Below are 25,099 nucleotides of genomic sequence, written 5' to 3' on the forward strand. Positions count from 1 at the left end.
CTTGATCTTGATTCGACTCCTCGGTTCTTTCGAGGAGACGACGCGTTCACTTTTCTTGGCTCCGAAGGACCCGTGGTTCCGTCTTCATCCGATGATATTTTCCCAAAGAGTATCACCTTGGATCTCTTGGCGGATATCCTGTCTCCTGTCCTTACTGATGTAAACTATATTTATGTTAAAGATGCGATACCTCCTTGTTCTTGTGGTCAAGTTCTTTTTCCGCACGTCTGTTCTGGACTGGACACACTTGAAACAATTACTCTTTGAGAAATTAACTCCTGTTCGGTTTTCAACATAAAATTTCAGTTTGAAGTCATTAAAAGTGAAATGTCCATCATGAGAGGTTAAAATTAGTTCAACAAATCAGTCGTGCATTTGCTCGCTGGGTCTCGTTTCCATTGCTTCTATCTTCGAATTGCGCGAACGTTTATGGGTAAGCGTTTCAATTTTGCTTATCAGTCTTATGTAACAAAATTGGATAGAAATGAGCGAGGAATTAAAAGAATTTTATAAGTTCAACTCGTCACACTGTCGCCCTTGGTGGAAACCGTGCTCTATATATGAGTGTGGAGATAGGGAGACCTTTTATCTGAGAGAACGAAACACATTTTGTATATTATATGAATATTTATTTTCCATGCCAACATCATTCTTCTTATATAAAAACAAAAAATAAAAAGTATACGAACATCATACGTAAATAATTTGGTACATTTTTCCACATGATTACGAGCAGACATTGCTAATAAATAGCAATGACCACTTCTAAAACTAAACGATAAAATATTGCAAATTATACATTATTCTTTTTCCAGTTAAAGCATATCATTACACATTAAGTTAGTTTCTCGTTAAATTGCTACATACCTACATGTACAGACCATTCAAGCTAGAATTAATTGACATCATCATATCAAGTAAGTATTGTGTTGTATAAAATATCGTGTATAATATAAATAAAGGCCTCTTCTTAAATATATTTTAATTTAATTTTTAAGTGCTCAGTTTTTTTTGTTTGTTTCGTGTGCATTGTCATTGTTATCATTTGCCCGGTGTCGATGTGTCGTTGATGTGTTCATCTGCACTGTGATGGTGAACAGTGTGAAAGAGCAGCACCTTTTTGATGGGTTGTGTAGTCCCTCATTTTGGGCAAATGAAAAGCGAAATGTTCAAAATGCATAAAGGAGTTTTGTTCGCTTACAAAATGGTCGGGTCTCGACTATGCTACGAGCTATAGGTCCATAGTGTATTGTCCTATCTACTTCCAAATGTACACTTTTAATACATTTAACACATAAATATTGTATAGTACTTTGTCGTTGAATATCTAAATAGAATATTATTGTGCGTCGTCAGACTTAGAATTATAATAATTTTTTTTTAGTCTAGTTTTGGTCGTTTGAATTTCTTTCGTGCATAAAGTGACGCAGGATAAATCAGGTGGATATTTTTGAGGTTCGCTAGATTCGTTTGATAAGTAGTATCTGTGCGATTGAAATATTAGATTAGGGAAAAAGTAATGTCGTATTTTGTTAATAGATGGCGACACTTAAACATATCTTGTGTTGTACTTGTCGCATCGGGTCATACTATACGGCGAATCTGGGCTACAGGTGTCTCTTTGACAGTTTTATGATCGTACGTTTCAGTCTCAAGTTATAGCGCGTCAAAGATGGAGTCCACCAAGGAAGAAATTCGTCATATTTACCTACCTGAGAGGTAGAAATGCAACGCAGGCGGCCGAAAAAATTTCTGAAGTTTATGAGCCCGATACTGTAACGATTCGCACAGCACAGCGTTGGTTCGATCGATTTCGTTCTGGTGTAGTGGATGTCGAAGATACACCCCGTACTGGTAGACCAATCGTCGTAGAAACCGATAAAATCGTCGAAATCATCCAAGTAGACCGGCATGTGAGCATTCGCTCGATTGGTCAGGAACTGGGTGTAGACCATAAAATCATCTGGAACCATTTGCAGAAGATTGGATTCCAAAAAAAAGCTGGATGTTTGGGTGCCACACGAGTTGACGGAAAAAAATCTCTTGGACCAAATCAACGCCTGCGATGCACTGCTGAAACGGAACGAATTGGACCCATTTTTCAAGCGGATGGTGACTGGTGATGAAAAGTGGATCACGTACGACAACCTCAAGTGAAAAAGATCATGGTCAAAGCGCGGCAAAGCGGCCCAAACCATCACCAAGCTCGGATTAACGGCCAGGAAGGTTTTGTTGTGTGTTTGGTGGGATTGGAAGGGAATCATCCACTATCAGCTGCTCAACTATGGCCAGACCCTCAATTCGTTCCTCTGCTGTGAGCAACTCGACCATTTGAAGCAGGCGATTGACCAGAATTGGTCACTAGGAATGGTGTTGTGTTCCACCAGGACAACGCTCGGCTTCACACATCTTTGATGACCCGCCAGAAGCTACGGGAGCTCAGATGGGATGTCCTATCGCACCCACCGGATAGTCCGGACGGCCACTATGGCCAGACCTTCAATTCGTTCCTCTGCTGTGAACAGCTCGACCATTTGAAGCAGACGATTGACCAGAATTGGTCACTAGGAATGGTGTTGTGTTCCACCAGGACAACGCTCGGCTTCACACATCTTTGATGACCCGCCAGAAGCTACGGGAGCTCAGATGGGATGTCCTATCGCACCCACCGTAAAGTCGGGACCTGGAACCAAGTGATTACCATCTCTTCGGGCCCATGCAAAACGCCCTTGGTGCTACTAAGTTAGCCTCAAAAGAGGCTTGCGAAAATTGGATGTCTGAGTTTTTTGCAAATAAGGAGGGGGGGGGGGGGATGGGGGGTAATTAGAGGGGATAAGGGAGTTGCCTTCTAAATGGCAACAAGTTTGAGAACAAAACGGCCTATATTTGACTCAAATCGAATAATTCTAAGTATGTTAAGTAAGGCATCAAATTTCGATCACAAATACGACATTTCCTTTTCCCCAACCCTATATTTCAGATATGCTTCAAGGAACAACGGAAGATTGTAGTGTTTAAGATTTCATGTAGGATTAATTCACATTCACTAAGAGCTAACGTTAGGATTTGTATGTAGAAACATTTAAAGCATTATTTTTTTGAACTAGATGATCTATACTGCGACACCTATTCTAAGCGCTTACATATATCCTTAACTACTAAGAACTCTCTTTTCTCCTACGTAGCAGGAACATATTTACTATTTCTGGATGGCTTTGGTGGTGGTGTTGGTGGTCTAGGCTTATCATCTACGCAAATATTAAAATTTTTCGCTTCAACATATTCATAAACGGATGTTTGTCCTTTTCCGGATTGTGATATTGTCGTGAAATTGCTTGTTGCCCACGTCATTGTCGTGGTTTGTTGCGTCGTTAAATTTTGATTATGTATGTAGTTCGGAGAGCGCAGGAAATCATTAGGTGATAGACTACTGTAATCGATAGAGTCCCGGGTTTTAGCTGGTAACGGGGGTGGAATGAGATCTTCTTCGGACGCCGAATCTGGTGTTGCTGAATAAGAATCTGTATAGAGTTTTCGGATATTGTGACTCCCAAAGATGATTCAAACTTGTAATCGTTTCACTACTACACTTACCCATGGAATTTCGATTACTACTATCGCCACCCGATAACGAGTGTGTATCACCGGATACAAGAGTTTTCATGCTCGAAGTAGGAGTAGCCATGCTAGCTGGCCGCGATAATCGTCGTTCGCGTTCAATCTCCGATCGGAGGGGACGCTGTGTGGTTAGCTGTAAAGTAATAACAAAGGGAGGTTTTGCACTTTATATGAACACCATAACGATTTTAGATGCACACAGGAAAAGAGACATTGACAAGGCAAAATATATAATATCCAAATTATTAGATCACTACTGAAAACATTTCATTGCTTGGCTACAATTTCTTGTGTTAAAACGACCCAGAAACAGAACAATCAAAACTAAAAATCAATCGTCGTGATCAAACTTAGCACGCGATTGTTACAAGCTTGCAAGACATTTCATGCACTTAAATCTTATGGATGGAAGCAATTAGTTGTTCATCCGGATGCAAAAGTTGGAAAGCGAATCTTTACATTATTAATTAGCGGATTATCATGCAATTTTTCAAAAAATGGTCTTCCAGTCGATTCCTACAAAGTCAGTTCTTCTGCATTACAAATCTCATACGCTTACTACCAAACGCTCTGCACGATGGTGAGTAATTCTTTAGTCCTTCGTAGCAAAGTTGACTATTTTCCTCTTGCGGCGATGAGATGGAAATAAAGCAAAAAACGTATAAAGCGGATGCAGTTGAGAATGATACATTTCTGAGGTCTCTATCACAAGCACAATGACCGCTACATAAAACGCTGTTGGACCCAAAATTTCACTATAACCGGAACGGTTTCTTCCAAATGATGGCTCATCCATGAATATTGAGAATGAGCTTCGTCAACATCTTCAAAAAGCATAATTACGACCCCACACCAAAGACAATATGATTTTCCTTGAATTTATGTTTTTGCTCCAAATTGATAATGTTACTAATAATTGACTAAATAACCATTGTAAAACGCTTACATGGCAACTTGGATGTTTGTATTGATTGCCGACTGTTATGATCGCGTAGCTTCACAAAGCAAACCATCACCTTCAAAAGTTTTCAATGCAGCGATTCATTTTCTAATTTCACGTACCGCCACGGGGAATATAGACCCATATCCGTATTCAATTCAAACATACAAGTTGACCCACATGAATATGAAAAATTTCACCCACTCATAGTAGTAATATGCAATCGGCTCTCCGTTTTCTTTGTTCTCAATGTGAAGCATGAAAATTTATTTTCGTATAAGGTATTAGCGCTTAAATATTGACCTCCTCATCAACAGTACCTAAAAGTAGACCAATATTAAATATATCCAAGTAAAATTCAGTTGCCTAAGGTAAATTTTGATTATAAGTCTGGTTTCCTCTCAAACGAATGGGTTCACTACAATATATTCCTTTCAAATCCATGTTAATTGGGTGTCGGGGCAAACACAATTGAGATTTGTGCATGAAAAACAATATTTATTTGTATAATTTGTCTGTAACCGTGTATTGATGTGAGCTATATACAAACGATAATTACATTTAGAGAAGATTTCAATTTGGTTCGGTTTTATGTCGGATCGAATCTTCGGATAAAATCCTCAAAGAATCTTAGAAGACTCGTTTTTAACAAAGACAACGAATTAGACCAAGAGCTGGCTACATAAAAATGTACATGACTCTTTGCACGAAAAAATTTATCTAGAAAGGATTGGATTGTTGTTGATGAAGCAACAGTCGAACAGTCAGAAGCCCCGCGTGTGCGACCTGCCAAAATTGTCAAATTTTCGTCAAAAACAAACTGAAAAGAAGACTCAGCAAGATTGCTAAGTATAAGGAGGCCGGTACTGTCGACGAGTGGGATGAAAAAGACCTTGCTAAATAGCACGCGATTGTTGAGGAATACAATAGCAAACGTCTGGCAGACAAGCAGAAGGCGAAGTCCACCGCTCTGAAACGCAATCGATCTCAAGACGAGGTCGAGCAAGATAACAAGCGGAGCAGAGTGGGCAAGAGCTCAAACGCTAAACAACATCAGAAGGAAAGTACGCAACAACCATCAGCCAACTAGCCACGAATTGCGAAATCCTTCAGCGACGTAGCCAGAATCGACTTACGTGTGGCGCTGGCAGATGGTAATTCCGCTAGCGGCAAACTAGCGCCGGGGATGTGGACCAGCGTCAAGGCCAGGCTGTCGGACAACGAAAAGCAAACACACGAAACTCATCCTTTGCCTTGATTCCTCTCAAGTAGTCCGTTGGTTCCACGTTATAGCTTGCGAAGACCAGTTCTCTAGGGGCTTTCTCGGTTCGTGCGTCGCTAAGATCTGAAAGGGGCTAAAGCTCAAGGTCATCTCTTCCGACGAGATTCCCAGGAGACCGGTCGTTCGCATCTGATTGCCAAGGATCCGTATGGATAAAGACAAGCTCGTCCAATCCCTGCGCCTTCCCCCTTCCCTTCCCATGGACGACTGGTTTGTTATCAACGAGGAGGAACCCCAGACAAACAGCCAGCCTTTTCTATTCCGTATAAACGAAGAATGCTTGGAGGCATTGGAAAAGGTCGACTATAAAGTGCGGTTCGGAGTCAGGAACGCAAAAGGTAAAAGTAATCCACTCTGCAAAACCGGACGATGACCTAGATCCAATCGACACCGCCAACGAGCTCTTGGAGGAGATGACGATCGACGATGCGATGGAGACTGACGAACCCCCACGCAAGCAGATCATGCTGTGGGTAACGCAGATTAATCTGCAAGACTCGAAGTGCGAATCCGCTAATCTGCTTGTCTTCCTCCTAGAGGAAGACATCGCCATTGCACTAATACAGGAGCCCTGGGTCGGAGGCGACCGAACCATCAAAGGGCTCCAAAGCAAATATTTTAATTTATTCCACAGCACGGGAGACACTGATCAGGACAAACCAAGAGCATGTATTCTCGCGAGGAAGAGACTGCACGCTTTTCTGTGTCTGGACCTGAACTCCAGCGACTTAATTGTAGTCAATTTGGAGTAGATGCGGGCAGAGAACGTGTATATTTCCTCGGCTTACATGACTTTCATCTGACGAACATCACAGCAACAAACAACAACCTGTTGATAGGCTGCGACGCAAATGCAAGGCATACAATTTGGGGCAGCTCGGAAATCAACGAGAGAGGTAAGTCATTCTTTGATTTTATTATTATTTCAAATCTATCCGTGTGTAATAGGGGCAATACACAACCTTCCATTTCCCCAGCTCGGAGAACTGTGATGATTGGGAGGAGGTCCTTGATATCACCCTAATAACCGGGATTCTTAGGATGGAGGACTGGAGAGTGTCTGACCAGAGATCCTTTTCGAATCACAGTTGGATACTTCTCCATCTAGATCTCGCCGCAGAGGTCTCCAAACCCTTCAGAGAACCCAGGAGGACCGACTGGAGAAAGTTTGGGCAAGTAATTAAAAACAAACTCTCCGGTGCGCAAATTTTTAAGATTGGCACGACAGACGAATTGGAGTCAAAGGTCGGGACTCTAGAAAAGGCATTCGATACCGCCTTTAAAGTCTCGTGGCGCACTAAGTACAGCAAAAAGACACTGCCACCGTGGTGGAATGAAGATCTCTCCAGCCTCAGGAGACTGACCAGAGAAATCTTCGACATCTCCTACAGGCATAAATATTGGCAGCCATACAACGACTGCCTGAAGAAGTACAAGTTTGCCATCAAGACCGTCAAGAGCCGGTCTTGGTTGGACTATTGTCAAAACATCGAAAGCACTAGTGAATCCGCGCCACGAGGCTCAGTCAGATTGTGTCCAAGAAACAAAAGAGCCCATTCTTTCTTAAAAAGTAGGAAGGCTCCTGGACGGAATCATCTAGTGAAACCTTGGAACTGCTGGTTCAAATGCACTTTCCTGCCAGCGAGGAGGACTGTGAGACAGAACCTTGCTTGGAGGGTTTGCGGCCACCCTAGCTGATCGAGACTATCAAATCGATAATTACCGAGGATAAGATCGGCCGGGATAATGCCAGTCATGCTACAGAAGCAGCAGGAAAAGGTTGTGCCGTGGCTTGTTGAGATTTACCGAAACTGCACAGTCCAGGAGATGCGTATCAGTGGTTTTCATACCGAAAGCGGGCAGGCGCGATCATGAGTTCGCGAAGGACTTTCGACCAATCAGCCTGACCTCTTTCGTGGCCTGTGGAGTCGCCGCGGGGGTTTTCTCGAATACACAGTGTATCCAAGTTGTACGGTCTCCCAGGTTTCGCAAGTGTATTCCAAGCGGAAGTACTGGCGATATTGGAAGTCGGTCGATGGCTGGAGATGGATAAGAACACCTCCAGTTCCACCGCCAAGTGCGTTTTTTCTCAGAGAAATCAAACACGAGAGGATCGAGTCTCTGGCGGTACGGTGTGGGGGAAACCTCGTCCCGCGGGCCGCGGCATATATTTCTAACAGTTTTCCACATTACACATTAGACTAAGTTCAGCATACCAAAGCCACCTCCAATCTACTGGCAGCGAGGCTGACAAAGCCGCAGGACTGCACCTACATTTTCCTGGTGCAAGAGCCATGGGTCCAATTTAATAGAATCTGTGGCATTGGATCAGTAAAAGGGGCTAGGATCTTCTCCGATGAAGGATCCATAAGACCGAGAGCTTCTGCCCTGATGTCAAGACGGTTAGAGGCAACCATGCTGAGACAGTTCTGTTCCCAGGACTTAGTTATGGTCCTCGTACAATACTAGATAAATGGCGAGAGGAAAAACATAGTTGCCTCCGCTTATTTACCCTATGATTCTTTATATCCTCCACCAACGCATGAACTAAGGCATCTGGTAGCGTACGCAGAAAGATATGAAGTTACCCGGAAACATAGAGAGAGAATTGGGAAGTCCCAGAGGAATGTGTGGCGGGAAAATTTGGAGAGGAGATCATTGTGTTCAACGGTATCAAACGCTGTTGTGAATTAAGGCATTTAGCAGCGCAGTGATTTACGGAAGAGAAGTAAGAACAAAGAAGGTCGCAGGATTGTTTTGGGAGGGTTTGCAGTGGAACTTGGTTATAAGGAATTCCGACAAGCTGTCAAACTATTTTTGGTACAGGTGGGAAAGGCTAGCACAGGGGACGTAAATACAAGATACAATAAACAGGTGGGAGCTAGGCGGGGAGAAACATAGGGCAACATATCATATGGTGCGCCAGACGAGACAAAGATGAGTTGATTTTTAATTGCAATTATGACTCCACCACCAGTAGATTTACACGACGCAGCGCGGTTTCTGTCGCAGCGGAAAATGAAATACACTTCGGGGAGCTCAAGAGTTTAGTATATTTTCATCAAGCCAGGTTTCAGAAATACAAATTACATGATACTGCTGAGTCAGCGCGGATAAGTTAAAGAGGCAGCCAGGACACCTTGAAATCTTCTCACGAGTTGCTCCGCTTGTACGGCTTAATAAACACAACTTCAGACCAGAAAGAAGGATTGCCGATTGTGTCACATTCGGACGGATAAGTGACTTTAAAAGAAGCTACCACTAGGTCGAGATTGCTGTCTTTTGTCAGTTTGACACAAGGCAACGGTGGAAGTGCATTGACCTTGTTTTTTATGTAATCCAGTACCTCATCCGTAGAAGTGCCGAACGCAAACCTGGAAACAAACAGCTGTTTTGGTGGGGGCCGCTACCTTTAACTCAGGGCTGCTGGCATGATTGAATCAAGTAGGAGGATTTAGAGCAGCAGCGAGCAGTGGAGCTTCGTCGGCACGCGAAGGAAGTTGATATTCTGCTATTCAAGTGTTCCTGTCACTTACTAAAATCATCGTAACCTTAAACAAGCATAACTTGCAAGCAAACTCAACAATAAAACATAAGAAAATTTATTCAAACGATTTTAAGCCAAAGTGGAATAAGTCTTCGCGGAACGAATTAGGAAAACTCGTTACTTCATTAAAAATTTTTTATTTATCAACGAAGGTATCTTTATCCAAGAACCTACTTTTAATTACCACAATAGTCATCGCTGAATTTAACCGTGAAGCATATTATCAAAACCGATGGAATACCTATCGTAGATTTTGACTTATTATGATTTTAGTGGTCCAAAGACAACGATTTTGTTAAAAATTAAAATGTCTCCACTTTTTAATATTTAACTTTAACACTTCTGACAATATCTATGGGTCTTTTCTGGATGGCTATGCAAAAGTTCAGCCGTGCAAGAGTCAGTTAGTTTTTGACGAAAATTTGACAGATTTGACAACCCGCCCACACGTTAAGGAGGGCTCCCACTGGGACCAACACGACCGTTTTGCTAACGCCCACTGAGAACGACACGACAGATTGCTGCCTAATGTATTTGCAAGGTAAATTTATTGAAAATAGTTTTATTAATTTATGTGTGGCGTAGGAAGATGTCTCCGATTTCCTTAGGCAACTCTGCTTCAGAGGGTATATTCCTGTTTCAGACGAATGTCTGTCTGATGTCTGACGCAAGCTCAAACATTTGTCTGGCTGATGTGTTAGATAGATACAGGTATTTCTTTTCCGTGAAAAGAAACGCCTCTACCACAAATTTCTCGACAATAAAACGCCTGCTAATTGGCAAATTTATAAGAATGCCAACCGGGAAGCAAAGAAAGCGGTCGCTGTCACCCGAGCGAACCATTTCAAAAATCTTTACGATAAACTGGACACTCGGGATGGCGAGAGAGATCTGTATCGACTTGCTACGACGGATAGATGGCGAGAATACTTCGAGCAGATCTCAACTGAAGAATTCATCCTCCACTTCCACAATCATTGCCGACATTTGGAGCAGTTCCACCAGTCAGCGCAACTGAAGTCGAGGAGGCAATAAAACAAATGAAATCGGGGAAAGCAACAGGACCTGACGACATCGCATCTGGGCTCTGGAAAGCGAAGAGCTGGGATCCAACACTGTGGCTCAGTGAACTCTTTAACCGGGCAAGAAAGTACCACTGTTCCAATATGGAAAAAGAAAGGTAGCCCAGCAGAATGTTCAAATTACCGTCCGATCCGGTTACTTTCCCATACCATGAAGATTTTTGAACGCATTCTTCACAACCGTATTCGCGAAATCGTTGAAATAACCGTGAATCAAGCCGGATTTGTCAAGAACTGCGGAACTACTGACGCAATACACGCTGCGCGGTTACTCATGGAGAAACACCGTGAGAAGCATCGCCCTCTTTACATTGCCTTTCTGGATCTAGAGAAAGCGTTCGATCGTATACCACACCAACTCATCTGGTTTGCTTTACGACAACACTTCGTGCCAGAAGACCTCGTGCGCTGGGTTCAATTGCTCTACCACGATCCGAAAAGTAAAGTTCGAAGTATGGCGGGTGTATCAAAACCGCTTCGTGTCTCTGTTGGAGTTCATCAAGGAAGTGCCTTCTCACCACTGCTCTTTGTCCTTGTTATGGACACCGTCACACGGGATATCCAACGTCCAGCGCCCTACACACTGCTATATGCAGATGATGTCTTCCTAGCATCTGATAGCAAAAATGATCTCGAGTAACTTGTTCAAAAATGGAATGATCGCCTCATGCAACACGGTCTCAGATTGAATTTAAACAAAACTGAATTTTTGACGACCGATCCCCATGAAACAGGCACAATCACTGTCAGTGGAAATGATCTGCCCAGAACTGAGCGATTTAAATACCTCGGGTCAACGCTATCAGCAAATGGAGAGCTGCGTTATGAAATTGCTTCACGCATTAACGCAACCTGGATGAAGTGGCGTTCCACAACTGGTGTTCTTTGTGATCGACGTATCAACGAACGTCTTAAATCTAAAATTTACCGCAATGTCGTCCGTCCAGTCGCTCTCTATGGTTCTGAGTGTTGGCCGACCATAAAAGACAATGAACGGCGTCTTGCGGTAATGGAGACGAAGATGCTACGTTGGACTAGTGGCGTCACACGTTTAGATCACATCCGAAATGAGGATATCCGCGATCGTTATGGGGTTTGCACCGATCGTGGAAAAGTTGCGAGAGAGGCGTCTTCGATGGTATGGTCACGCAATTCGTGCAAACGAGAATTCACTTGCCAAGATTGGTCTGAACATCGACGTCGATGGTAAACGACCAAAAGGCAGTCCTAAGCAACGGTGGCTTGATACGCTGGATGGGGATTTGAGAGCCTCGAGATTGCACCCAGATCAGGCATTCGATAGAGCCAAATGGCAAAGCCGATCACGACGAGCCAACCCCGCTTGTGAACGGGACAAAGGCTGAAGAAAAAGAAGATATAGCAGATTGACGATCAGCTAAGATTTATGATTGAAAATCGCACTCTACTTTTTAAATGCGTTTTTCTCGAAACTACATGTGGAAAATCGGCTGCCATCATAATCCAAAATCTATCCAACGAAATTTTTTTAAATTTTCACGATCTTTCCACGGTCCGCAAACTATTTTTTTTTATTCATTAAAGAAGCCTTGAAAAAACACCAAAATTCACAAAAAAAAAAGTTTAACAAGGCACCAAAAATTTAGCTTTCAATATTCTTTAACAATCTAGTTTGCGGACTGTGGTTAAGTCTCCACGTTAAAATGCCGTTTACATTTTTTCTTTAAGATAATCACAGCATCCTCTAACATGGCAGCAGAAAAACACCTTTTTTTGGAGATGTATAAGTTTCTATGTATTTCAATAACGACCGATGTTATCGTGCTGGAAAAATACAACGCATGCTCAAGACATTAGTAAATGTATGGTGAAAACTTCTTATTTGTACCTTCATCCAGTTCGTCACAAAAAAAATTCTAAAAAAAGCGAAAAAAAACTACCTTCACACGGTATGACCCCCTTAACTTTAAGCCTTCTGACAATATTTATGAGTCTTTTCTGGATATTTATGCAAAAATTCAGCCGTGCAAGAGTCAGTTTGTTTTTGACGAAAATTTGACAGGTTTGACAGCTCACCTACGCCTTAAGAAATGCTTCCACTGGGACCGGCATGACAGTTTTGCTAACGCCCACTGGAAACGACATGACATGACAGATTGGCTAACGCCCACTGTGAATACACTTTTATTAATTTATTATCTCTGGCTTCCTTAGACAACAGACAGAGTCCACATTAAACATCAGACAGACAGATGTCTGTTTCAGACAAAACCTTTTACTGCATCCAATAAATATCTGTATCTGAATTACACATCAGTCAGGCAAATGTCTAAGTCCGCATCAGAGATCAGACAGACAAAGGTCTGCGTCAGACAAGTGTCAGTTTCAGAGAAAATCTTTTCCTGCATCTCACAAATGTCTGTGTCTGCCTCAGTCAAATGTCTGCTGCAGGCGGTCTATTTCTATTTTAGAACAATGTCTGGTGTCTGACGCAAGGCTCAGATATTTATCTCTCTGATGTGTTAGCCAGACACAGAGGGGTTTGTCTGAAACAGACATTTGTTTGACGCAGACATTTGTCTGTCTGGTGTTCGAAAGATGCACAGACATTTGTCCGTTTGTTATTTGAAGCAGCCGGAGACATTTTTCCTACGCCAAACATAAGTCAATAATAGTGTTTACCTTGCAAATACACTAAGCAATATTCTGTCGTGTCGTGTCGTTCTCAGTGGGCGTTAGCAATGCTGTCGTGTCGTGTCGTTCCTAGTGGGTGTTAGCTAATCTGTCGGATCGTGTCGTTCTCAGTGGGCGTTAGTCAATCTGTCGGATCGTGTCGTTCCCAGTGGGCGTTAGTAACACTGTCGTGTTGTGTCGATCCCAGTGGGTGCGCTCTTTTAGCCTTCCGGTGAGCCTTCTGACTGTCCGGCTGTTGCTTGACTGACAACTATTCAACCATTTCGAGGTAAAATTTTTCGTGCAACGATTCATGTAAATTTTCAAGTAGTCAGCTCTTATCAATGTTTAAAATAAGCCGAAATAAAAAAAATCATTATTCCCAATATGTCGAGATGTAGCCCCTTTTCTCAGCGACTGCTTTGAATCCGTTTTTTCGCTTTCTTTAATTTGATGATTTCGACGTTCCTTCTTTCTTATTTGAAATTTTAGATACAATTCATTGCTTATTACAAAGAAACTTCACAATGTATCATCAGACCAGTGACCAATAGATTTATAACAAAGTACATCGGAGATCGATCATCTTAGAGTGGAATTTACATGTAAAGCACGTAATGATCGCGTCGCAGAAAACATGTATCTGACCTAAAAACACTGAACGAGTCATGGAAGAATAATTTTTTTTTTTACGTTAAAAATACATAAATTTCCAGCCGATGCTATGCATACTATACAACTCCACGTTTCACAAAACAGCTGGCATCATTATGATGAGTGCTTAAAAACTAATTGCATGCTTTTATTAAAAGACTATAACACAAATTCCACATCTTTCCAGCACAGAATCAACAAGGACACCAGCAAACACGTACTGCAGAAGCGGACCATGCTTTCTCACTTCCATTCAAGACGGTTTGCCACAACAAGCCAAGAGAAAGACAGAGAGAATTCAATCCTAGTAGTTGCTACTGAATTATTACCTTATTCTTGTGATTTCAAACCAATTCAAATAAAGTGTGTTTTGTACCGAGGTGTGAAGGAGTAAATAAAATTAAAAAAAAAAGATCAGCGTTAGTGTTATTTGTTCAATTTTGTGCTCCCATACAGAAGAATTTTAGCAAAAAAGTCAATACCACTTTCGAAAAAGTGCTTTCAAAACCGTTTTCGGACTCAAAACCAAAATAGTTGCATTACCGCTTTACAGGAGGGTTAAATCTAATATTTCTACATCTTTAAAAACTGTTATGACTAACTAGTATTGGCAATTTGAGGGGATACTTAGATATATTAACTAAAAAAGATATCACTATATTTTCAAAAAGTGCATATATTAACAATTTTCATTTCTGTTGGTTTCTTTTAAATTAAGAAAAAATATTTCAAACAAAAAAAAAATGAGATTATTTCAGAGAAACGTTGTAACAATGGAACGGGTGTCACTTACTTCTTCCGTTAATTCGAAAACTGGAACGTTGTTGGTCACAATCGGTGCCGAACTTGAATCCAGTGTATCTTTTTCGCTTGGTGTCGGCGTTATCGATGCCAGGTTGGAGGATGTGTACCATTGACAGTTGGCCACCGGAAGACTTAGATGTTCTCGATCCAGCTGAAATGTTAGTTTGAATTTTTTAAGGTGAACGCATGACAACACTTATGGTGTTAATAGTCTTAATTAATATCGTTTTAGTATAAGCTTTGCAGTCCTTTGAATCTAGTTTGAATATACGCCAATGAATTTCGGTTATGATTAAGCATAATAATAAGTTCCATGACTTTAACTTTCGAAGCATTGAATTTGAAACTAAAAATATCCAAATATCCAGTACGTGTCCGGCAAGGCCAACATAGTTGCTGACGCTTTGTCTCGTGTCTCTGAGGTTAACATCCCCGCCTCACTCGACTTCTCGGCTATTGCCAAGGCGCAGGAGGATGACGCAGTACTTCAGAGCCTCAAATCCACCCCAAGTACAAATTTCGGGAGATGCCCATCTTCGACTCGAACTTCTCTCTCTGCTGCGAAGACTCGGAAAAGGGACTTTTAGGCTTGGATGGGCGACAACTTGCATTCTACATTGCAAGCTGGCTTGATCCGCGACTATCCGCCTGTGACCGTTCTCTTATTAAGTATTCTCGTTCTGAGATATCCACGAAACTCCAACAGCTGTTACTCTAAAACATGGTCACGCCCACTCACAGTACCGGGTCCTTGTCGTCAAGCAAGCACTTTTCTGTTGTGTTCTGGCTACAAGCTCATCCTATTATATGTTGCTATTACAATCTGCCGCAAGGCTGGTGTAGCAATCTTTAATGCGTATCTGGTTTTCCATATTACTACCAGATGTGCATACTCGTATGGAAGCAGGTACCCCTCTCATTTGGATATAGTATGAGCATCCAATATGGAGGTGCAGCTACATTTTACTTAAGGCAGCTCCATGTCCTCCGACCTCTTACTTCAATATCAACACAGAGGTAAGAGAGAAGAAAAGGAGTATAGTAAGAGTATGAAATGAGAATGCTACTGATGGAGCAAGACCTTCCCTGATGTACTTACACTCCAAAATACAGGGAGGGCAGGTCGTTCTAAGACGGCATCCTTGTATTCGTCGGGTCAGCCAAGAACTACCTCAGGCAAACCTTTGGCTGGATGACGAATACTGATCTAATAGATCAGAAACAAAAGGTGAGAATAGGATTAGTATGAAAGAGAAATGAGAATGCTCCTGATTGAGCGAGACTTTCCCTGATGTGCTTTATACTTTAAAGCCAGTGAGGGGTTGGTCACTCCTAATGGGCATCTAATGGCTTGTATGGGCGACAACTTGCATTCTACATTGCAAGCTGGCTTGACCCGCGACTATCCGCCTGTGACCATTCTCTTATTAAGTATTCTCGTTCTGAGATATCCACGAAACTCCAACAGCTGTTACTCCAAAACATGGTTCCGCCCACTCACAGTACCGGGTCCTTGTCGTCCGTCCTTGACCCAAGTTTTGCCTCTCGTCCTACTCGGCCTACGTACAACCCGCCGAGAGGAATTTGCTGCCAGCCCCACGGAGCTGGTATACGGGGAGAACCCGAGACTCCCAAGTGATCCGGTCTTCGACAAGAGATCAGGTCTCAGAGTCGGGGTTGGTGCGTCTGCTGAGAGACAATCTCCAGCGCATCAAGGCTACACCTCCCACCCACCCAACACTCGTCCGCACCTGTCTGTGCGCGCAGGGAACTGGACACGTGTGCGCACGTCCTGGTGAGGACAGATGCCATCCGGAAGCCGCTGCAGCCTCCTAATGAAGGCCCGTAACGCCTTCTCGAGCGGGGAGAACATTTCTTCCAACTCGAAATCGGTGGACACGAAAAGACGGTCTCCCTGTCCAAGGTGAAGCTGAAACCCCTCGGTTTCATCTTGGGGCGGAGTGATGTGGCGCGGCAGGATTCGTGGCATTCGAAATTTATTTCGAATGTTGCGAATGCGAGCTTACTTCAGGAGTATAACACGCGCTACCAGTGGCGGTTAATTAAAATGTTTCAGCTCCAAGACTTACCAAGAGATTTGAACTGTTGTGTTGCGCTACGTGTTTCTAAGGCGACCTACTCACCGCTCCATCGTGGCTACCCCATAAATTCCACTACATGGCACAGTTCCCCAATGACAGCTTTTGAATAACAGTGGTCGTGTCTTTACCGAACTGCTCCAATGTAGCAGCAAAGAGAAAACATTGTCACAGGAAAATTTAAAGCTGAACTTTATTTTGGACAAAACGGCGACGACAAATTCAATCCCATCGTCGACAGAAACAACCCTACCTACAATATATACCCTTGCTATTCACCCCTTGATGAGAAAGCCACACCTACGTGACATTGCCTATGGTTCACTGGAATGCGCTTCAGTTTCCCCTACGACTTTTTCAGATCACTACATTCCTCCTCTACTGTTCTGCGCCAAGTACTCTTGGGACGATCCACTCGTCGGCCATCTTAGGACAGTGGTTTCCACTGCATGGCGTAGTAAGCAATGCAATTGTCGCCCCTAGTTAATTTGTAATCTATCCACTGCCATTTCCGCCTTCCGATCACATCATCAACGGATGACAGGCGTGTGTGCCGGCCAAGTTCTCCGTTTGAAATAGTATCAGGCCATCGTGCTCCAATGATACGACCCAGATAAGTGTTCACGAAGTTTTGGAAATTTCGAGTGACAGTGTTGGTCACTTTCCATGTGCTACTTCCATATGCCAGGAATATTAGCATAGAACAGCGACCCGTTAGACTGAGAATCTTGGTTTTGTTGGCATTTATCTTCAGCCCAACTCTACTTGCCACTTTTTCCAAATCCAGAGCCATTTGGACAATGTCCACTCGGTAAAAGAACAAACAAATGTCATCAACGTAGTCGATGTGTTTAAAGAAAGATGTCATAGTCCACTGAATTCATCTACGTCCTCCGGACAAGGCAGCATGAAGAACGTCACCGATGATAGGATGCTGACCTGGTGGAGAACACTACGAATACCAAACGGATTCCAGACAGCCCATTGCAGAGCGAACTGGACATCTGAAAGAGACTTCATTCAGCTGCTCTCCAGGGCTCAAAATAAGAAGGCAAAGAGGAACAAGAGACAACATGTCGCGCCATCAGAGAAACCTCTGCTAAAATTAATGCGGACACGAAGAACAGAGCACCAAAAGAAAAAGTGAGGAGACAAAGGAGGACTAGACCGCTTTTGCGGAAATCCTCAGTGAAATCCGTTACAAGATTAAACCCTAAGATAACAGAGCAGAAGTGTCTTCCATTCGTAAAAGGAAGAGTGGAGGAGTCCTAGTCGAACTAGGCCCAAAGACAATAAATAAAGTTACGTTCTGTGAAGCAGTCAAGGGACTTCTGGGAGAAAAATCTTTGGTTTTCATCCTGGAAGCCACGTGTTCTCTGGAAATCCAAGACCTTCACTGCCTCACAGAAAAGAACGGGGTAGAAGAGGCAATCAAACGCGAATGTTCGGAGGTAACCAATGCCCGGATTGCGAACTCCCAATGCCAAAAACTCGCTGTGGCGAAAGTTGCCAAGAAATACGCGACGAAGCTTCTAAACAGCGAGAAAATAAGAATTGATTGGGTAGTGTGTAGGATACGAATTTGGGCCGCCCAAACGAAATGTTACAAATGTTTAAATAACGGGCACACATCTGCAATCTTTCGGTGAACTGACAGAAGGGCAACATGCCGTAAATGCGGTCAGACAGGCCATACAGCGAACACCTGCAATGAAAAGGAAAGCTGCATCCTATGCAGGAACCGTGGCGCGACTGACGAGAACGTTGCGCACACTGAGGGCTCGAGCGGTGTCCAGTCTTCAAAGCAGAATTGGAAAGAGCTAGGACGCGGCCAACATGATTCGCATCCTACAAATCAATATGCACCGAAGTGCAACCGCTCTCGAGTTGCTAGCGCAGTTTGCTGCGGAGACCAAAACTGATTTAGTACTGATCAGAGAGCAGTACCAAAACAAGGATCCAGTTTCATGGCACCCTTACATATCAGATACTGCTGCCATCTGGGTTCGGGACGGCACCGTCCTTAGGGTTCTTACCCAAGGTCGAGGGGACGGCTTTGTCTGGATTCGCTGTTCAGGGATAACGTTTTTCAGTGTCTATCTTACGCCGAATGAGACGATATCGGACTTTCGACGCTGGCTTGATACTTTGGAGGACGCTATCTTAGGCACAGATGGGCTCATCCTGGTTGGGGGCGACTTCAAAGCTCGGGCAGTTGAATGGGGCATACTTTACACAGACTCCAGAGGAAAACGAATCCTGGAAATGGAACGTTCCGGCGCCGGGCTACGAGGGAAGCATTCCAGACGTAACCTTTGCGTCGGAATCACTAGTGTCGCTGGTAGACGATTGGCAAGTTCTGCAAAACTTCCCGTCAAGCGACCGTCAATACATTGCCTTCGAAGTGGTGGACACAAACTCTCGGTGTGCTTCACCCCGGCGCTCTTTCTGTGCATGGAACGTCGCGAAAGTGAACACCGGGATGTTTGTCGAAACTCTTGGAACAGATGGGGCTGCACTGGAGGGTACTCCTAGTGGCGGTGGCGCTGCAGTCGATACTGTCGTAAATTCAGTTATGAACCTGATGCGGAGCCTTCATGCCCAGGCGGGCATTGAGCCGTGGAAAACCTTCTATGTATTGGTGGACAGTGGAAATCGCAGAGCTCCGGAATGTCACAGGCTCCACCGCTTAACACAACGTCTAAGCGACCGGGGGGAGGTACGTACCATAATGACGGACTACAAATCAGCCAAACGGACACTGTAGTTGCACAGATGCTTTGTTACGCGTTTCAGAGGTTAAAATCCCTGCCACGGTCGATTTTTCGGATATCCCCAAGACACAGATGGATGGCGCAGGGCTTCAGAGGCTTAGGAAGAACCTCAAATACAAATTTCAAGAGTTTCCGCTTTTCGGCTCTGAAAGGGGACCTAGGCCATATATTCCGGCCGCTTTTCGCAAGGAAGTATTCCACGCAATACACGATCTTGCGCATCCAGGCATTCGGACAACGAAACGGCTTGTCACTAGTAGATATTTTTGGTCATCAATGAACAAGGATGTTAACTCCCGGGTCAGCCAGTGCATCGCGTGCCAGAAGTGTAAAGTCACCAAGCACGTACAGAAAGAGGTAGGCTCACTTCCTCGGTATACAAAACGTTTTTACACGATGCGCATCGACATTATTGGCCCCTTGCGAGATTCGCATGGCTTCAAGTATTGCCTTCATCATAAGTTCACGCGGTGGCCTGAAGCAATACCTCTGGCTGACATTTCCGTACAATCGTGCGCGGAGGCTCTTTGTCGTGAATGGATCCCAGGCTTTGGAGTTGCAGCCGAAGTCATTACTGACCAGGGAATGCAGTTTGAGTCTATCCTGTTCTCGAGTTGGGCAAAATCCTGGGCTTCAAATGCCACCGCAATCCAATGGGATGCTGGAGCGCTGGTATAGGACAATGAAGGCTGCTGGTCTATCTAGGGTGGTCTATCGGAGCAGCAGTACGGGATTCGTAGAACGCGGTCCACAGTCGATGCCATTGCAACGGCCGCTGGTAAGTGCTGCGCGATGGTGACGCTGGATGTCTGGAATGCCTTTTAACTCAGCCAACTGGGGTTGGATTAAGGGCACCCTGGCGAAACTGGGTGTCCCTAGTTACTTAACTCGAATAATCTAGAGTTATCTTTCGGAAAGACTTCTTTGATAGGAGACGGAGAACTGGATAACATACTGAACTAGGGAAGGGTAAGTTCGGCATACCGGCCAATCACGCTGAGAGTGTGCAGTGTATATAGGAAGGTGGCAGCAACGGTGGGATAATTCCGAAAAAGGCTGCTGATACCCGGGGGTATTGAGAGATGGGTCGAGCGCAAGTATGGAGAATTGAACTACCACCTGTCGCAGTTCCTTACGGAACACGGTGGGTATAGGAAGCATTTGCATCGCTTCGGATTGGATGAGTCCTCAGACTGTCCCGAATGCGCCGCTACACCCGAGGCTTGGCTGTGTGGATGTCATTTACTCAAAAGGAGTGAACAAGCGGTAAACAAAAGTGCGGTCGAATTCCGAATGGTGTGAACTGCCATGAGAACGAACTATCTCGACGTGATGTTTTGATTGTACTTTGAAGATGGAAACTGCACTTACGTTTTACGAAGAATTCAAAATTTCTAATTTCAAAGGACTGGACTCCAGAAAACAAAAAAAAAAATCTCTTCACTTACCTTTTTACTCGATCGTCTCTTTGGATTCTTGTCTTTACCTTTCGACTTTGTTGTTGACGAATGACCCAAAGATGTTCTGCATAACGGGCATATCACAAAACAAAAATGAAAATAAAACTCAAAATTAACAGAAAAACAACATCCAACAAAATTTAATTGAATTTAAAAGCGTAATTAGGGAACATAACAAAACGACTTTTAATATAGTCATGAGAAGGGGGTCAGATGATATGAAACAATCAAAGACAACAACAAATAACAACAACAAAATCTGTGACTATTTTAATTGTGGACGGATTAGTGCTGAAGAAAGGAAAACAATGTTTTCCCGTTTCCATTAAACAGAGGTGAGGATATGTCAGCTCTGTAAAAATATCGAATTTAAGGAGAAGGTTGTTGTTTCTTACTCTCGTATCCGGATTGAATAGTTTTCAATGCTAGACTGAATTCAATGCTTCAAAATCTGTCATTATTTTCAGTGAACAGAGCTTGAATTCAGCCTAACCATGCTTAAGCACAAAATAAAAGAGGAATTACCGTGTTAAATTCGCTGTGTTGAAATTAAAGCTAGCTAAAGTTGATTTAATCGAGTTAGTCTGTGGCCGACTGCTCTGCGTTGACTTTGACAAACCGCTACTGTTGAGACATTGAATTTATTTGAAATGAGCACGTCCCCGTATAAAGCGACATTAAGATTTCAATACTTACTCAGATGATCCCATACTTGTTTCTGACAGCCTGTTGTTACAGTCTAGACTAGTTTGTGCAATAAAACCGTTTCGACGCATCGTTACAAAGCTATCACGGTCAAATTTAAGATCACAGGTCTGAAATTTCAAATTGACATTGTACACGTTAGTTTTATTTGACTCCATGCAAGAAAGAAAATCACTCACTCTCTTTCCATATTTTGCTTCCACGCTGCATTGCATCTCCCCGAAACACTTTTCCAGATGCTCATGGAAAAGTGAAAGGCTCGGTGGTATTTTCACCTTGTGTACAGCAAGAGCTAGGAGGAATTTTTAACCGATTTTAGTACAAATCAAACTGAATCTGGATGCAATATTTCGCTTACCTATCTCCAACAGTGGAATTTGTGATGCAATTAAGTTCTTCAACTTTTCAACTATTATGGCATTTTCGGGATTAGCTTCCAAATACTCAGGGGTCAGGAATGCTTCTTCGTACTTACTAAAACCGCCCATCACAGCCGGATCAACGATTCCATTGATTTTCATACTCATCGGATTAATTGGTAAATTCTCATCACTCTTATGTGCGATGATTAGGTCACGAATCATGTTATTTGTGAGTTCCATTGTCTCAACAGCATATTCGATTGGTGAAATCTGGATATAAAAATGTTTAATCTCGTTTGAATTTATTCAGAAACTTATTCAAGAAAATTATTTAACCTTGTAAGTCTCCGACTCGATGACCGGGAACCATCTCAAGATTCCAGGCAGTGGATATTTTGTGATCATCACTGTCCTCTCCAACCACAAATTGCTCACTTGATTTCCGTCTCCATCATTATTATCCTTAAACGGTCGTGAAAACTTGAATTTCTGGACATTATTCGTTTGATAGTACTTGATAATGTCCCTCGCAATGATCTTATTCTTCAGCTTGCTGTGCTGATCATCCATTATTGGCTCCACACTGTTAATTTGAATATACTGTCCATCGGACTGTGTAATTTCTGACCCAGGTGTTGTCAATGTTTGCATCAACTCCGCAGCAGGATGTTGAGTTAAAATTCGTGCACAGAAATCGCTCAGTCTTTCATACTCCTTGCCACGATAGATGAATACCTTATTCCTCAAGAAATCAGGAAATCGAAGACCAAAGAATGCCACCCGGAAATACTCCGATTCATGACGCATCTCTTTTAGAATCTTCTCATAGAATAACGCCATCTTTGTATGGATTGTACTCAGGCTAAGGTAATCAAAAACTTCATTTTCGTATTGCATTGCGAGCTCCTTGCACATTTCAATTGCACATTCCCACATCTTGCCTTTGTCGAAATATTCAATGATTTCATTGTAAAGTGCCTCCTTCAGTTGTCGGTGTGATCGGCAGCTTGGATGTCGATGAGATCGTAACAATGGAGACAATTCGGTTTCATCCCAGAACAAGAGATCACTGTGTAACTTCAAAGTAAATGCAGCTTCGATATAGTTGTCGAATTCCATATGAAGGTCGAAGAGTTTGTATACGTAACGAATGTACATTTCCTTTCTATTCACGGAATCATAAAACTGCAAAAGGCTGACAGTACACGCCATCCGGTTCTCCTTGCTTTCATCATTCATTATGATCAAACGATACTCCAGCAGCTTCTCCATGAGTTCGGTAACAATTCGCACAAATCGTATACCATCCACATTAAGTGTATTGTGACCCTCACAGTTCTCCATCATTATCTCTTCAAAAAGGACTTTATACTCATGATCACCGCGTCCACCTTCCACCAATACATCCAGTTTTTCAATCATCTCTGTCTCAAACTCATTGAAATTCGCCTTACAATGTGAAGCGTTTCTTTTCGTATCTCCATAGCTATCAACAATATATCGTGAACTGTAGTATTCGCACTGCATCATGTCAAAAAATATCGGAATTGTTGCCCTTCTGAGCTCGACTTCAGGGATCATGCTCATTTCTAAAATAGGCTCCACCAGTTGAGGCACGAACTGCACTTTATGCTCTCCCAACTGGAACCACATTTTCCTGATTTCAGTGGCCGTTTCATGTCTTATATCCTTGTACCTTGATAGAATCGCCGACTGCTTACTTCTACTGAATTGATCCAATTGCAAAGGCGTCTGTATCAGGAACGCAATCGAACACTGAAAGAAGTTCGACCAAACTTGCTTCTCGAACGGACAAAAGAAGTAATCAATGATTATAATGGAAAATTGCCTTAAACTTTCCAGTATCACAGTATTCTGATGCATAATCATGTCCATCCAATCGGTTGGAAAAACTGGCTTTGAAACTAGATCTTTGTACACAAGCAGGATTTCAGTGAGAAAATCTTGAAGATCGTAACGAGTGTTGAAATGTTTCACGTAAATATCGTAGTGGATTGTCTTCATGCTGCGTATAATGCCAAGCATGATCGCCACCAAGTGTCCCACGTGAGGGTTGTCACGATCCATAGCAATTGAAGTTTGAATTACAGTCCGAAGGAGAATTAACATGATGTCACGAACATCACTGTCGGTGGGACCAATGTCCTCTTGGAAGAGGAGTTTTAGTATGTTGCTCATGATATTTACGCATTCAGAGATCTGTTGGAAGAAGTTAATAAAGGGTTCGATTAGTCTTCTAGGTTATTTATATCGGAAGTAGTACGTGCTATGTACAATGATTTCGTGGAAAATTTTATCTTAAATTCTGTTTAAAATGTTCCTTAAACCGATTCAGCTGAAAAATGGAAATATATTTATTAAAGACCACTTCATTTCTTTAAATTGACCTCAACGTACATTATAGATTCATAGCTTAGGGGGGTCAATTTGGCCAAATAATGCCCTCAATAATGCGTAATAGCCCCTTTGCCCTCACACTTTTGTCTACTTCTTTAGTTTTTTCCCCTCTTTTTTCTTCTTTCTTATTTTCTAAAAACAATCCAACAACTGATCCCTTTCCCCTAAATTCCATAGTCCAATTTCAATTAAACCATTTTACATTAAATTTTTTTATAAACTTGCTCATACTGCCCATTATTGGGGGCAGGCAGGGATTATTGTTCGAAGCTGAGGGGAGTGACCTGATCGCACACTTCAGCAACAGTGTTTGCTGTTGACGTTGAGCTCGGCATGCACTTTTAAGTTCAAGGCCATGGACCGAAAACGAAAATTAGCGAGACCGGAACCGGCTGATCGATGGACAACGGAACAGCTGGACCGGAGAGTTGAGACAGTCGAGATAAGATAAGTGCCGAATGCGCCAGCGAGAATTTACAGATGACGGGAAGAAAAAGTGAAAAGTGTGACGTCTTAGTAATCATATTCTAAGTAGCGTTCACAGTTTCCACCTTTCCACCAAATTTGATGTCAATCGCTATAATCGTCTCCGAGAAAAATGCATGTGTCAGACAGACTAACGGACGCGTTCTCAAAGCTAGGGGGCTGATGGAGTACGTAGGTCCCCGACATAACGTGCACGGTGAAATAAAAAGGTAAATG

General features: G+C 43.0%; 2 protein-coding genes across 13 annotated transcripts in view; one reads left to right on the forward strand and one right to left on the reverse strand.

Annotated features, from left to right (window-relative positions):
• The first annotated feature begins 603 nt into the window (after positions 1-603).
• LOC119652236 lies at positions 604-14,549 on the forward strand. 3 transcript variants are annotated; one of them, XM_038056209.1, is made up of 2 exons: positions 604-917; positions 13,963-14,549. In XM_038056209.1, the coding sequence occupies exons 1-2, from the start codon at positions 872-874 to the stop codon at positions 14,094-14,096; spliced, it is 180 nt and encodes a 59-aa protein (XP_037912137.1). In that variant the 5' UTR covers positions 604-871; the 3' UTR covers positions 14,097-14,549. The 3 variants fall into 3 exon arrangements, with proteins under 3 accessions (XP_037912137.1, XP_037912135.1, XP_037912136.1); XM_038056207.1 differs by lacking the exon at positions 604-917 and adding an exon at positions 5,933-6,736; XM_038056208.1 differs by lacking the exon at positions 604-917 and adding an exon at positions 5,933-6,736 and having other exon boundaries at positions 13,968-14,549.
• Positions 2,741-25,099, reverse strand: part of LOC119652234 (dedicator of cytokinesis protein 1) — a 187,299-nt gene continuing 164,940 nt past the window's right edge. For 2 of the 10 annotated variants that reach the window (XM_038056206.1, XM_038056201.1), the window contains 10 exons: positions 22,316-24,199; positions 21,976-22,249; positions 21,797-21,909; positions 21,609-21,727; positions 21,438-21,536; positions 20,901-20,976; positions 14,569-14,730; positions 14,105-14,110; positions 3,595-3,751; positions 2,741-3,509 (listed from right to left, as the gene is read on the reverse strand). In XM_038056206.1, the coding sequence (XP_037912134.1) occupies positions 3,178-3,509; positions 3,595-3,751; positions 14,105-14,110; positions 14,569-14,730; positions 20,901-20,976; positions 21,438-21,536; positions 21,609-21,727; positions 21,797-21,909; positions 21,976-22,249; positions 22,316-24,199 (3,222 nt within the window). In that variant the 3' untranslated portion in view covers positions 2,741-3,177. Of the gene's footprint in view, positions 3,522-3,594; positions 3,752-4,762; positions 4,879-14,104; positions 14,111-14,568; positions 14,731-20,900; positions 20,977-21,007; positions 21,265-21,437; positions 21,537-21,608; positions 21,728-21,796; positions 21,910-21,975; positions 22,250-22,315; positions 24,200-25,099 lie in introns of those variants that run through there. The other 8 variants (XM_038056202.1, XM_038056198.1, XM_038056199.1 and 5 more) reach the window with 7 other exon arrangements.

This window comes from Hermetia illucens, chromosome 3 (assembly GCF_905115235.1).
Source record: "Hermetia illucens chromosome 3, iHerIll2.2.curated.20191125, whole genome shotgun sequence".
In the NCBI taxonomy this organism is placed as follows: Eukaryota; Metazoa; Arthropoda; class Insecta; order Diptera; family Stratiomyidae; genus Hermetia; species Hermetia illucens.

Bases quoted from the DNA above. Each gene is read 5' to 3' on its own strand.
- LOC119652236 (XM_038056207.1), top strand. From the start codon at position 6,508: ATGTATTCTCGCGAGGAAGAGACTGCACGCTTTTCTGTGTCTGGACCT. The intron at 6,737-13,962 runs GTAAGTCATTCT...ACATCTTTCCAG, and splicing joins CTCGGAAATCAACGAGAGAG to CACAGAATCAACAAGGACAC.